The sequence below is a fragment of the Osmerus eperlanus genome, chromosome 23, assembly GCF_963692335.1.
Source record: "Osmerus eperlanus chromosome 23, fOsmEpe2.1, whole genome shotgun sequence".
NCBI lineage: Eukaryota > Metazoa > Chordata > Actinopteri > Osmeriformes > Osmeridae > Osmerus > Osmerus eperlanus.
In genome coordinates this window covers 6813447-6826010 of record NC_085040.1, presented here as the reverse complement: position 1 = coordinate 6826010, position 12564 = coordinate 6813447, and the positions used below count along the sequence as shown (strand labels likewise).

At 45.2% G+C, this 12564-nt stretch overlaps 1 protein-coding gene across 1 annotated transcript in view; it reads right to left on the bottom strand.

Annotated features, from left to right (window-relative positions):
- Window positions 1-12564, bottom strand: part of LOC134010125 (adhesion G protein-coupled receptor L3-like) — a 166214-nt gene that overhangs the window by 24797 nt on the left and 128853 nt on the right. Inside the window, exons 14-15 of the mRNA XM_062449992.1 lie at window positions 12227-12432; window positions 9706-9882 (exon numbers count right to left, since the gene is read on the bottom strand). Coding sequence (XP_062305976.1) covers window positions 9706-9882; window positions 12227-12432 — 383 coding nt within the window. The remainder of the gene's footprint in view (window positions 1-9705; window positions 9883-12226; window positions 12433-12564) is intronic.

The window sequence follows — 12564 nt, the reverse complement described above, 5'->3', positions numbered from 1 at the left end:
CTGGAGACCATACTTATACATGCTTAGGTTGCGCATTCTGACAGGGCTAGCTTCTTAATAGCAGGCCTAGTTGCAAAAATCCCAAAGTGCTGTCAAGGAAATTTGTTTGCATCAGTGCCTGTGCAATGTGTCCCTGTGTCTTCATAAAGCCCTATATTACTAAACAGATTTGTCATTTAACTGACTTCGCTGATCACTTTTAATCAGCCAAACTACCTGACTTGTCTTATTTCCACCTGAAAAAAAACTGCACTTGTTCAGATTAGGTTGGAGAAAGGCAAAAGTGACATGTCCTGAAGAAAACACGTCTTTGAAATGTGGCAAACATGACAATTAAGCATCACAGAGAGAGATATAGTGTGAAAAAAGAGACATCATGATTTATTAACACAACATAATTACGGGGCCCAAACACTTTGGTCAGCTTCAGACACTTTCTAATTTCCCCACGGAATTGGCCTCTTTTTCAATCCAGCGGGCTTTGACTTAAAACAGGAAGAGGGCTGAAGTAAGAAGATTTGAAAGAAAAAGGTGTACATCGTCTTCAAACTGACAGCTGTCCCTGCAGGGATTGTAAGACCATCTGGGTAGAACTAACCGATTCCGCCAGACTACTTAGCGTGAATGCTAATGAAGATTGCACAGTAAAGACTTCAAAAGATATGACAAGACCCTTTTTTGTCGACATTCCTGACTGTATTCTGTGCGGATAACCCTCAAGATAAGCACTGAAATCTTCACAGGATTTTCTTTTGCGAGTGTTGCACCGGATAAGGGTGTCAGGTCCAATGCCTACAGTGAAATGCTAATATGAATTATGGAGTGGTATATGGATAGTCTTTGTAACTGAAGCTGATACTAAATGCCGTGCTATAGCGGTTGAACCAAATATCCACGCCTTACTGTGGCCCACATAAGAAAATGTTTGCTTACTCTAAGGAAAGAAAAAAAAAGCCTTGCAAAAGCCTAGCGTATCTCTTTTCACCAAACAAGCACTGCTTTACATCAGATTTCCAGCGCAGTCAGCAATGTTCTCCGTGCACGGGGGCACGGGTGTGAGGAGAGCTTTTGAAGGAGGCTTTTCCGCGTTACTGTGGTGAAACTTATGACGGCAGAGCAGAGCAGAGGGTGAACGGCGCGGCTAACGCTAGCAGCGAGGGGGAGCAGATGCTCATCATTAAGGGGCCGCGCTGTACGATAACAGTTGACTTGCTCGCGGAGTCTGGGGAGAGGAGCTCTTTTGATTTGGCTGCCTGATGAGCCATTGTGTATACATGAGGGGGATGGCTCGGTGCGATGTAAAGCGGCAGCAGTGTGCGTTTGTGTGTGTGTGTAAGTGGGGAGTAGTTGAGAGCAGGCAGCAGTGTGTGTGTGTGAGGCTCTGTGTGTGTGTGATCAATGTGTGCATGGGTAAGTGTGTGATGTGTGTTTGCAGGGGCGCCAGCGTTTCAGCTTGACTGAGCTATAAAGGTATCATGCAGTGGGGGGGGTGGCAGATGGTGGGTGTTCTAAAAGGCCCCTCCGGTAGTTCTATAAGGTGGCTGCTCAAAGACTGCAGGCTCTATCCATCCCAGTCTCACCTTTAGTCAGGGGACTGGGTCTGGAGGAGGTGGTGGGAAAAGGGTGTACACACACACACCTCTCTGATGGATTTACTGTGGAGCATTCTCTTTGTTCTAGGACATTGGATGATTGCTATGGCACTTCCAGCCAATACTGGCCGGCAGAAAGCTGGGGAATATTCCGGAGCGCCGTGTGGGAATGTCATATTACACGGCAGAATCGCAGAACCTCGCCTCAGTCTCGTGACACTTCTCACAGAGAGGGGACACAGGTCCCCAAAGCAGAGGCTTGTCATTTTTTCCGGAAATCACCTCACTGTGGCTCAGGGATGGGCTGCCAGTCATGTGGCAAAAGAAAAAAAGAGTAAAAGGATGAGGAGAGGATTGATGATGCACACTCTGCCTTCCAATCTCTCACGTTTCTTTATTTCTTTAACGCGTTTATTGCGTCTTTCCAGGCGGAGGCCTCATGAGGCCGTCTCGCCTACCGTTCGGAACCCAGAGGAGGAGGGCTTCCTGGTTGTCAAGTAGAGAGACACCCGGGTGTTTACCTGACAACTGCTCTCTGTATCACCTGCTAGGGGTGAGGTCTCGCATGCGCCGCCCCCGCAATTCTCACCTCTCAAATACACCTGGTCTTCTTGATTTCATTGTGTTAGTGTCACACTTGTGTTTGAGGTGTGAGCGAAACTAAGGTAAAAAAAAAAAAAAACTTAAAAAAAAAGAAGTAAAGTAAGTAAGTAAGACTTTATTTATATAGCACATTTCATACAAGAATTGCAGCTCAAGGTGCTTTACATAAAATCAATAAAAACAATAATACAAGTGATAAACAATTCAAACAAAAATAAAAATCCCAATAAGATCTCTGTTCAAGAGAGAAACCAACTTTAAACATGCATCTTAAAAGTAACAATAATATAATTAATAAAAGTAGGAAAACCCTTTTGAGATAAAATTACTTAAATGCTTCGGTAAAAAGGTAGGTTTTAAGCTGTCTTTTTAAAATGTCTAGAGTGTTTGCTTTCCTAATATTTATGGGTAATTTGTTCCATAGTTTTGGGGCGTAATTGACAAAGGCCGAATCACCAATCTTCTTATGACTGCTTCTGGTGACCTCTAATAGGCCTGCATTTGATGATCGCAGTGTTCTAGCTGGTGTGTAGTTTATAAAGGAGTTAGCAATGTAGCTAGGTCCTTGTCCGTGTAGAGCTTTGTATGTGAGGAAAAGGACCTTAAAGTCAATTCTGAAGGTAACAGGGAGCCAGTGTAAAGTAGCTAGGACAGGACTAATGTGTTCTCTCCTTTTAGTTTTGGTTAATAATCTAGCTGCAGAATTTTGAATGAGCTGTAGTCTTTCAGTGGTTTTCTTGGGAATACCAGTGAAAAGTGCGATACAGTAGTCCAGCCGGCTGGATATAAAAGCATGAATTAACTTCTCTGCATCATTTTGGTTTATGAATGGTCGTACCTTTGCTATATTCCTCAGGTGAAAGAAAGCTGTTTTGGTCACTTTATTAATGTGAGAGTTGACATTCAAATCTGAGTCCAGGATTACACCGAGACTCGTCACCTCTGGTTTAAGACAGGGGGTTAAACCTCCAAGATTCTTAATAAGCATCTCTCTTTTGGATTTGGGGCCACATAGTAGGACTTCGGTTTTGTCTTCATTTAATTTAAGAAAGTTAGCGTTCATCCATTTGTTTATTGCCAACAGGCAGTTGGTAATGGAATTGATGGCCGTTGCATCGTTGGGTTCAGTGGATATATATAGTTGTGTGTCATCCGCATAGATATGGAAATCTATGTTATGTTCTCTGATTATGTCGCCGAGTGGTAACATATAAAGAGAAAAAAGTAATGGACCTAAGCAGCTTCCTTGAGCAACCCCGTAGCAGTTCTCATGTTTCTTGGACCTAGGGTCACCTAAACTAACATAAAACTTCCTTCCTGTGATATATGATTTCAGCCAGTTCAATACACTATCCGTGAACCCAATAAGCTTTTCCAGTCTATTGATTAGGATGTCGTGATCAATTGTATCAAATGCTGCACTGAGATCTAACAGGATAAGGATAGAGACTTTATTTGCATCAGAGTTTAGTCTGAGGTCGCTAATTATTTTGGTGAGAGCAGTTTCAGTACTGTGATATTTCCTGAAACCTGACTGCGAGACTTCCAGGATGTTATTTTCTTCAAGAAAATAATTTAATTGGACTAAAACTATCTTTTCCAGTACTTTACTAATAAATGGAAGGTTTGATATTGGTCTGTAATTTGCAAGTAGACTGTTATCCAATTTGGGTTTCTTTAATAGGGGCTTTACAACAGCTGTTTTGAAGGCATCTGGGAAAACGCCAGTTCTAAGGGATGTGTTTATAATCTCTAGCACCGGACCTGAGACACTATCAAACACTCGCTTAAAGAATGTTGTGGGTATAGGATCAATATCTGAGGTTGTGGAGTTAGATTCGCTGACAATTTTGGAAAGTTCACTAAGTGTGATACAGGTAAATGTGCTCATGGTTATGTTGCAGAATCTACTGATGTCAGTTTCGACCCCACTATTAATAATACTAGCTCTGATCAAAGTTATTTTGTTCTTGAAGAACAAAGCAAGCTCTTCACATTTAGCTGCTGAGGATGGAGGTGGAGCAGGGACAGTGTTTAGCAGCTGGTCAATGGTGGAGAAAAGAACTCTGGAATTTCTGGCATTTTCTGTAATAATGTTGGAGAAATATTCTCTCCTTGCTAGACGGATGGTTTTGTTATAGGTGGTTAGTGTATCTTTGTAGATATTGTAGTGGATAGTGATCTTTGTTTTCCTCCATTTTCTCTGGAAGAAGAAAAGGTCATTTTGAAAGCAATGCCATAGAATTGATGGATACAAAAGTTTTCTTTATTTTCTGTGCCTTAAATTACGTAATACAATGACAGGAACGTATTGGGTCTTAACTCCAATTATAGATGGAGAAAGACGGAGAGAAAAAGAGAAGGAAAAAAATCAAAAAGAGAGAGGATTTCATTCAATTATATCTAAAACAACTGCTCAGAGCATGAGGCCAATCCAACCTCTGTCGCCGGGCCTGTCACCCATCTCCATGGGGCTTCTTTATGACCGGTACAGGGAGGAACAGCGTCCGGGATGATCATGAATCAGAGGCCGACGCCCAGTCCTCGTCAGAGGCCGACGCCCAGTCCTCGCCTTTAAAGGGGCTGGCGGGGGAACGCCCAGGTGCATGATGGGAGTTTACATCCAGCGCATCGAGCTAACGGATTCATGGGATGGTCTGCTCTGCTGTACCATAACTGTGATATAATGCCTGTGCTTGCCGCTTGTGTGGCCTTCCAGAGGGGAATATATCTAAGCCAAAAATAAATGTGTTCCTACCTAGTGGTTTCCAGTGAGTAACTGAGATCACAAACTTTTATCCGCATTACATTTTTCTATCCCTTCCTAACTCTTCCTGGTTCTTACAATTGAATTTTAACCTAAATGTGACGCATACCATCCTAGATAGTACGACAGTTTGCAATTGACAGTGGTCCTGAACTTGTCAGGCCAAGCGGTCGCAGTGACTGTGTGTGTAAGACGTCCCTTCAAGGGGCTGATGTATGGTCTCCATGCATCTCACCCTCCATCAGCCCCAAAGAGCATCATTGATTTATACCTGCTGGTCCACAGGGATTGGAGGGGCTGACAGGTGGTTCAATATTACCCTGGGGCAAACACTCTCTCTCTCTATCTCTCTCAAACATTCGTAGGCACACACACGTACATACACGCACACATCACCTAAGTAATGGCCCATAGTCTGAAGAAGGGCAGGTCTATCTTTCTTAGCTGGATAGTGCATTGGCCCCCACTTAAACATTACCTTCACAACCCCCTTAAGGACATCTTGGCAAAAGTGCGGCTTAAATTTGAAGGGGATGGTTTAATAAGATGGTTCACACAGTCCTGCCTTGGGTGGGTGAGATGGTGCGAAATTCAATGTTTTAAGTATCTCTTGCCAAGTATTGATCCATGGTATCCTTGAATACTTTGGGTTGGAGTCTTAAGACTTTTTTTATTTTATTTAATTTTATCCGGTTGGGTTTATCCATCAAATCCTTTTGCTCAGACTGCAACAAAGAGAGATCTCAAAAGTGACAACCTCAGAAAGCTGACATCATGTCTACATCGTGTACCAGTCAGCGCTGGGTAATGCCGTCCACCTGTATTGACTTGCTTTGGGTAATCCATAAACTCTATTCATAATCCCTAGCCTTACCTGAGAGCTAGGATACATCCACTCTGACATAACTACAGGTTACAACGTTGGCATTCCAAAGTCAGACTAAAGGAGACTTAAGTGACATTATGTCAAAAAGTGCAGCAGATGCAAATACAAAGTGCAAATAGATTAAGAGACCTCTCTCCTTCCAACTGGAAAACATGTTAGCTATTCTTTCTGGGAGACACCAAACTCCACATGGTCTCTGACTAACACGCACCTGGAGTTCCTCCATGTTTGCTTTGACTCGTTTGCGTGGGTCGTCAGCCACACTTTTCCCAACAAGAGCAGCAAGGGTTGACAAAGGCTACATCCTCTCCGTGCTCGAGCTAGCTTACGTTAGCTCACAAAAGGCAGGAGAGGTGAGACAGACGAGCCTGACAGAACTCGATTCCCCTACGAACGGCCCAGTGACAGATGCGTCTTTCTCCGTTGTTGACAGATCCTTGACAGGAGAGAGGAGTATGAGCGTGCGGTGTCTGTGTGTGTTTGTGTGTGTGCGGAATGATCTGAGATACAGTCCTCCAGGACTACTAACAGATGAGCCCACATGCTGTCCTGAGAACAAAGTGGTAGAGAACGCTTCTCTCTTCTACGCCGAGCGAGCCATTGAACCTGCACAACCCAACAGCTTGAGGTGATGAAACCATATGCTAAGCAGGAATGATAACATGTAAGAAGAAAAGAAACTGAGAAAAACAAACAACATCAATTTACCTCATCTACCTGGGACAACAACTGTGCAATATTGCAGCACGTTACAGCACTCTAGCCCATGGTCTACAGTTATATTTTGAATAACTTGCATCTTAGTTTTTTTTTTCTCTCCTTTGGCACAGATCAAAGATTTAGACATTAGAAGTTCCTAAAGGTTATAATTGACTTGCAACATAATTAAACCCTATGAGAGTTGGTGTTTGCGGAGATTGATTATTCCTCCATAGAGCTGAGTGCAATATTCACACGCATGAAGTTCAAAGTATCTATGTGGTAGGCCTATATCAGAGCATGAGTGGGCAGTGAAGAGGATAGGCAAGGAGGGCACTTCTTCTTGAGAGTTACCTTGTTAGCTAACTCAACTCATTTGACGTCTATTAGAAACTTTGAAGGTTAGAAGTTCACGTGGCTCTTAGGTGCTCCACTCAGCAAACGTGTCAGAAACATACCGCAGGCGCAGATGTGAGAGCCGCTTCAGTCTGTGTTATGAACACGACACGTCGCGGTTCAACACTCGCTAATAAGATGTTGATTCACTTCAGAATCTGCGCTCGAAGTCAACAAGAATAGGCTACTCAGAGTTCATGTTTCGTTTATGTACAGTGTTACCTCTAAGCGTACTGCAGATAATGGGATATCACAGATTATTAGCTCTGAGTTTACGAGGCTAAACATTGTATCATTAATCACAGAAGACAATTTAACAAAAGCAGAGAGAGAGAGAGAAAGTAGAATACACGAAGGGTCAATTAGCTCTGACACAAGATAAGAAACTCTCTCTCTCTCTCTCTCTCTCTCTCTCTCTCTCTCTCTCTCTCTCTCTCTCTCTCTCTCTCTCTCTCTCTCTCTCTCTCTCTCTCTCTCTCTCTCTCTCTCTCTCTCTCTCTCTCTCTCTCTCTCTCTCTCTCTCTCTCTCTCTCTCTCTCTCTCTCTCTCTCTCTCTCTCTCTCTCTCTCTCTCTCTCTCTCTCTCTCTCTCTCTCTCTCTATATATATATATATATATATATATATTTTACCCTGTTGCCAATGTCTCCAGATATAAACAAGACTTAGAACAAATATCTCTAGCTGAGAGGGCAACGGCTTCTAGCTTTCTAGCTAACGATGCTGAGAAATCGGACAAGGGTATGTTTGGTTACCATGGACACCAAACACACAGCCACCCCGACCCCAGCGCCTGAAGGCATTATGTCACACAGAAAAGAAAACGCTTGCGAACACACGCCGCAGACACAAACTTAAAAACAAGCTGCCTTTTATTCTGAAGAAAGAGTGCAGAAAGTCACTTCAAAGGGGAGAAAGAGGGAACCGCCATTGCTTTCCACTTTGGAACTACTGTCCACTTTGCCCCCGAAAGCAACATCACCAGCATCTGGGGGGGTTCCAATAATTGAACAAAGCTGTCGTTTCTCTTCCCCTTTCTGTCCCCCCCACACCCCCCCGCCCTCTTTTCTAAAGACTCCATTCTTCCCCATCCCTCTGTATGCAGGGCTCAGCTGAAGAAACCCAGACCGCACCCCAGAGCCAAACAGCTGAGTGACACACAGTGACTCCTGCTCGCTAGGGGTGAGACACCCTTCAGCCCACGGGGGTTCGGTTTGATTTGTGTGTGTCTGTGTGTACGTGTGTGTGCGTGCACGTGTGTGTGTATGCATGTGTGTGTGTGTGTGTGTTCTGAGGGGTAAGGAAGGCCCCAGAGCTGGGGAGCTGGGGGGTGATGTGGCCTTGGGCCAACTGGGACAGACGTGACAGAGTCGTCCCTCCTTCCTCCTAGCCTTGGCTGAGAGGACACGTCAGAGAGACCGGAGCTGGACACCGTCAGCACTGGGCTCCTCACACTCCCTGTCACAGAAGCAATCTCGCTTTCTGTCACCAGGCAGGATATACCTCCCCCCTCATCCTCCAGCTTCTCCTCCTCGTCCCCTTCTCAACACGACCATCCTCCCCTCCCGGGGGTGGACGACTATGCCACTTGGCGCCGCTGCCCTGCACAAACGAGAGGCCAATCTTTCGATGTGGCAATCTTCACAACTCTGATTGTATCTCTCCCTTGTTTTTTTGTTTTCCTCGTCTCTCCATCTGCTTGCATCCTTTCCACTTCACTTCTGTCATCTCTTTATTGTCCCCTCTTGTATATTGTTGTCTTGAAGAGCGTAGGCAATGAAGTACTCAGCAGTGCAGTGAGAAAACAAACCAATTTTCTGTTCACCCCCCCCAGCCAAATAGAACTTATAAAAAAGAGTCAAACTACATATTAAAATTGAGCTTTTAGTCACATATTTAATAGCTTTTGAAGAAAGAAAAAAACATTTTTGAAGCCGATACGTGTCAAAATTACCAAGGGTGAAGCAAAAATACGATTTGGCTCAATTCTGCAGTGTGAATGTAATAGTCCGAAGGCTTGACCTCTCATGGAACCGAAGTCCAAGGAAATAGCAAATAAACAAAAATCTAAACGGAACAGTTAGCAGTTATCGACACCGGTGTGATGAAAGGAAGCTTGGATGATAGCCGGGAGGGATGTGAACATAGCAGTGGGGGTAGCTGAGCTAACTAGAGTAAACAAACAACAAGCTAGCAAGAAGCATATGCGTGTCGTTCCATTGATAAATGCAGCTCACGCTCGGTCGCTTTGGAGAGAAAAAAAAGGGTCCTGAAACGTTCATGAACAGGCGTTGAAGACAGCCAGTCTGTGTGTGAGTGAGGTGGGCAGGAAGGGTCACGCCTCAGCTTGAGCCTCACAGAGGTCTGTTTTACCTAAACGTGAGTGGTGCAATGGCCATGCCGAACAGGCACGTCTGACAGTGAACGGCAAGGATTGTGTCAGGAAACCACGTTGAATAAACACTTCACACTAAGAATGTCTTCAAACTCAGCACTTTGAAAGGAAATTAGTAAAGCTTTCAGGGGGAAAAACATGTCTCTCTGCATTTAAAGAATTTGCGAAGGTCGTTTATTTAGAATTTGATGCAATAAAATCCCACGGAATATGAAGAAGTGGAGACAAAAAGTACACAGAACAAAGCAATCCTTTAGTGCTATTCACTAACGTATGTTCATTGGCTCGTTTTGTAAATCCACCTTTCCACAATGGGTGCCTGCGCTTAGAGCTTGCATATTTGGATTCAACACTCGATGTTGCCTTACCTTGACTTCCACATGAGCCATGAGGACAGCAAAGTTGGTCAGGTGTGTGCACGAACACGTGGTGTGTGTCCTGTTGGTGCCTAGCAACCTGCAGTCTTGAGTTGACCAGTAACCAGTCATGGTCTTCTTGGAGTAGCCCCAGAAGGAACAGTTGGGGTTGAAGTTCTCCTCCGACTGCTGCGCGGAACAAGGGAGACAAACATTGAACAAGCAGGAGTTAATGGAACAAATTTACTGTAGGTCGACTCATGTTCCAATACCACCATTGGGGTAAAATGGCACCAATGGTGGATACTTAGAGACATTAGCCAGTACCATGTAGCGTTCTTATTTTACCTTCCACTTTTATCGAACATAAAATAGCCAACTCTTTATTTTCCTTGTGGGTTGTTGAATTTAAAGGGCGTCAAGCAGAGCTGAGATGGCTTTTCATCGTGTTTTTTTTACCTTTCCCTGTAACCTTTGCCTCGCGACTTTTTCCTGCTGTTTAATGGCCGTCAACGCTAGCTCTGCCAGCCGGTGAGGCTTAACGACGAGCTCCTCCTGCTAGTTCGCTAGCCATTTTAAAACCGTCACTAGGACACTACATCTGACATATGGCACAAACAAAAGACTGCGCAGAAAGAAGTTTTTCATACATGAAACGTTTCTAACAAGGACAATCTCTCTCTAGCTTTTTTTGAGGTAATTATCAAAAGCTTTGTTTGATGGCTCCTGAAAACTAGCGCTGAATTGTAATCCCAAATTTCGGTCCCTGATTTGTGCACTTGTGCCGTCTCCCAAATGGGTTCTGAAAGCGTTGCACAGGGGTAGGAGCTCATGATAATACACTGCATTTGCTCTTAAAATCAATGTGTGGGCACACTTCAGAGGAAGTTAATAGAGAACTGGGACCTATCCTGGAATTGTCTTTGGTGCAACTGCCAACCTGTTCAACTGCGGGTTGGCTTCTACATTGCTACACCTACAACTTAATCGGTTGAAGAGATTCCCTCTACGGACATAAATTTCCCACTGATTGAGTTACCCTCCACACGGCCGAGTCGACCTGGGCTCGGGGTATTCCAGGGAAAGTGGTCGAGATGACCTTCCGTAGCGTTAACGACTTTAATTGGTCCATTAAAGGCAGAGGCGTGGAAGCGAAACAATAACTGGGGGACGGTGTGGTCCCTAGGGAGCACTGATCCAAACCCCCACGTCTATGGGGGTGGTGGAGAGGGGGGTGGGGGGGATGGGGTGAGGTGAGGGGGGATGCTAATTGTAGGGCAAGGAACAAAGGAGGAACACGTGGCGTGGTAAATGGCAAGAGTCCTCATACCTTTTCTGACAGGAACAGTTTATGACCAGACCGGAGAAAAAGAAGACTTGCATCAGGTTAGTGTGTGGTCACGCTCTGTCACCGTGGAAAATAGGAATTTAGGGCGACGGCTATATGATGCTGCGGCAACCTTTACATAAGCATGGGCTGGCATATCCACCGTTATGAGAAAACCTTTAGTAAGCTTCATCATTTGGACCCACTTTGACCAAACAGACAGGTATTCTGCTCTCCTGCACGCTCTCCAAAGTGCAGTAGGAGTCCAGGAACCCAAGTACACTTCCACAAGGGCAGTGCTTTATTGAGATTAGTCCATCTGAGTGAGACAAGGGTATTAAAATGGTTGTGCCCCTACATTATTCCCTGACAGTTTGAACCAAGCCGTCTCTCCAAACCACGAATTAAACTGAAAAGCAGGTGGGTCGTGGCAATAACAGCGGTGACCCCCATTTTGACATTTCCCCATTTTCATTTAAAAAGCCATAAGCTATCTCTCTCGTTTTCCTCTCTCGCTCCCTCTCACTCTGTCCCTCCCCCCCACTCCACACACACACACCTCAGACACTGAAGGGAGGTCCCTCCCACACACCAGAACACACAGCCCCTTCTGCAAATATCTCAAGGTCTTTCAACCTGCCTAATAATCGCTGGAGGCGTCGCGGGGAGACTAAGCGGGGCTGTTTTGACTGAGTCGTGCGAGAGGGAGATAATGCAGAAGGGGGGGGGGGGGGGGGCGGTGAGGAGCTCTCCCATGCTATGACTAACCAGCCTCTGGGGACTCCCAATAGAACGAAGATATTTGTTCAGCCTCCCAGTTTTGACACGTGACCCATTTGCTCAGAAACAAATGAGGGAGAAGCGGATCAGACGCAAAAACAAATCCCCATCAGTCCAGGAAGAACTGCTCGTCAAACTTTGGTCCCCATAACCAGCTCCTTCAATCAAATGTAAGCATGATGTTGGGGGAATTGAGAGTGCTTTGGGAATTGGGGAGATCCTCGAGCTTATTTCAATCCGGGGTTCATGTGAAGTGCTTTGAATGTGCTTCATGTCATTCACTATATCGGGGAGTGACATTTGGAACGCTTGGAATTCAGCACCACGGCTTTAAATGCAGATGTTTGGGACCCATGACATTTGCTAAACCTCCACACTAAGGAGCTCTGGCCTCCACGAGGATGAGCTTCGGGTACGCCGGCTCACCTGCAGGTGTTTCAGCGTGAAGATGACCGGGTCTGACAGGTAGACTTTGTTGGTGTCTTTGTTGATGGCCGCGGTGATGACGGCCGAGTTGACAATGACCGAGTAGTTGGTGGCCATGGCCTCGCTGCCCAGCTTCATGCTGGCGTTCTCTGTGGAGAGGTAGGCCCCGATGTGTTTGTAGAGGACGAAGGCTATCCGGATCTCGCCTGAGACGGAGAGAGAGAGGGCAGCTTGTTATTCTCGAACCTGGAAAGAACGGACAGCACGTAAACACACAAGGGGGATCTTTTTGATACGTTAATAGGTGCAAAACGGCATAAAGGTATTTCATGTGCTTC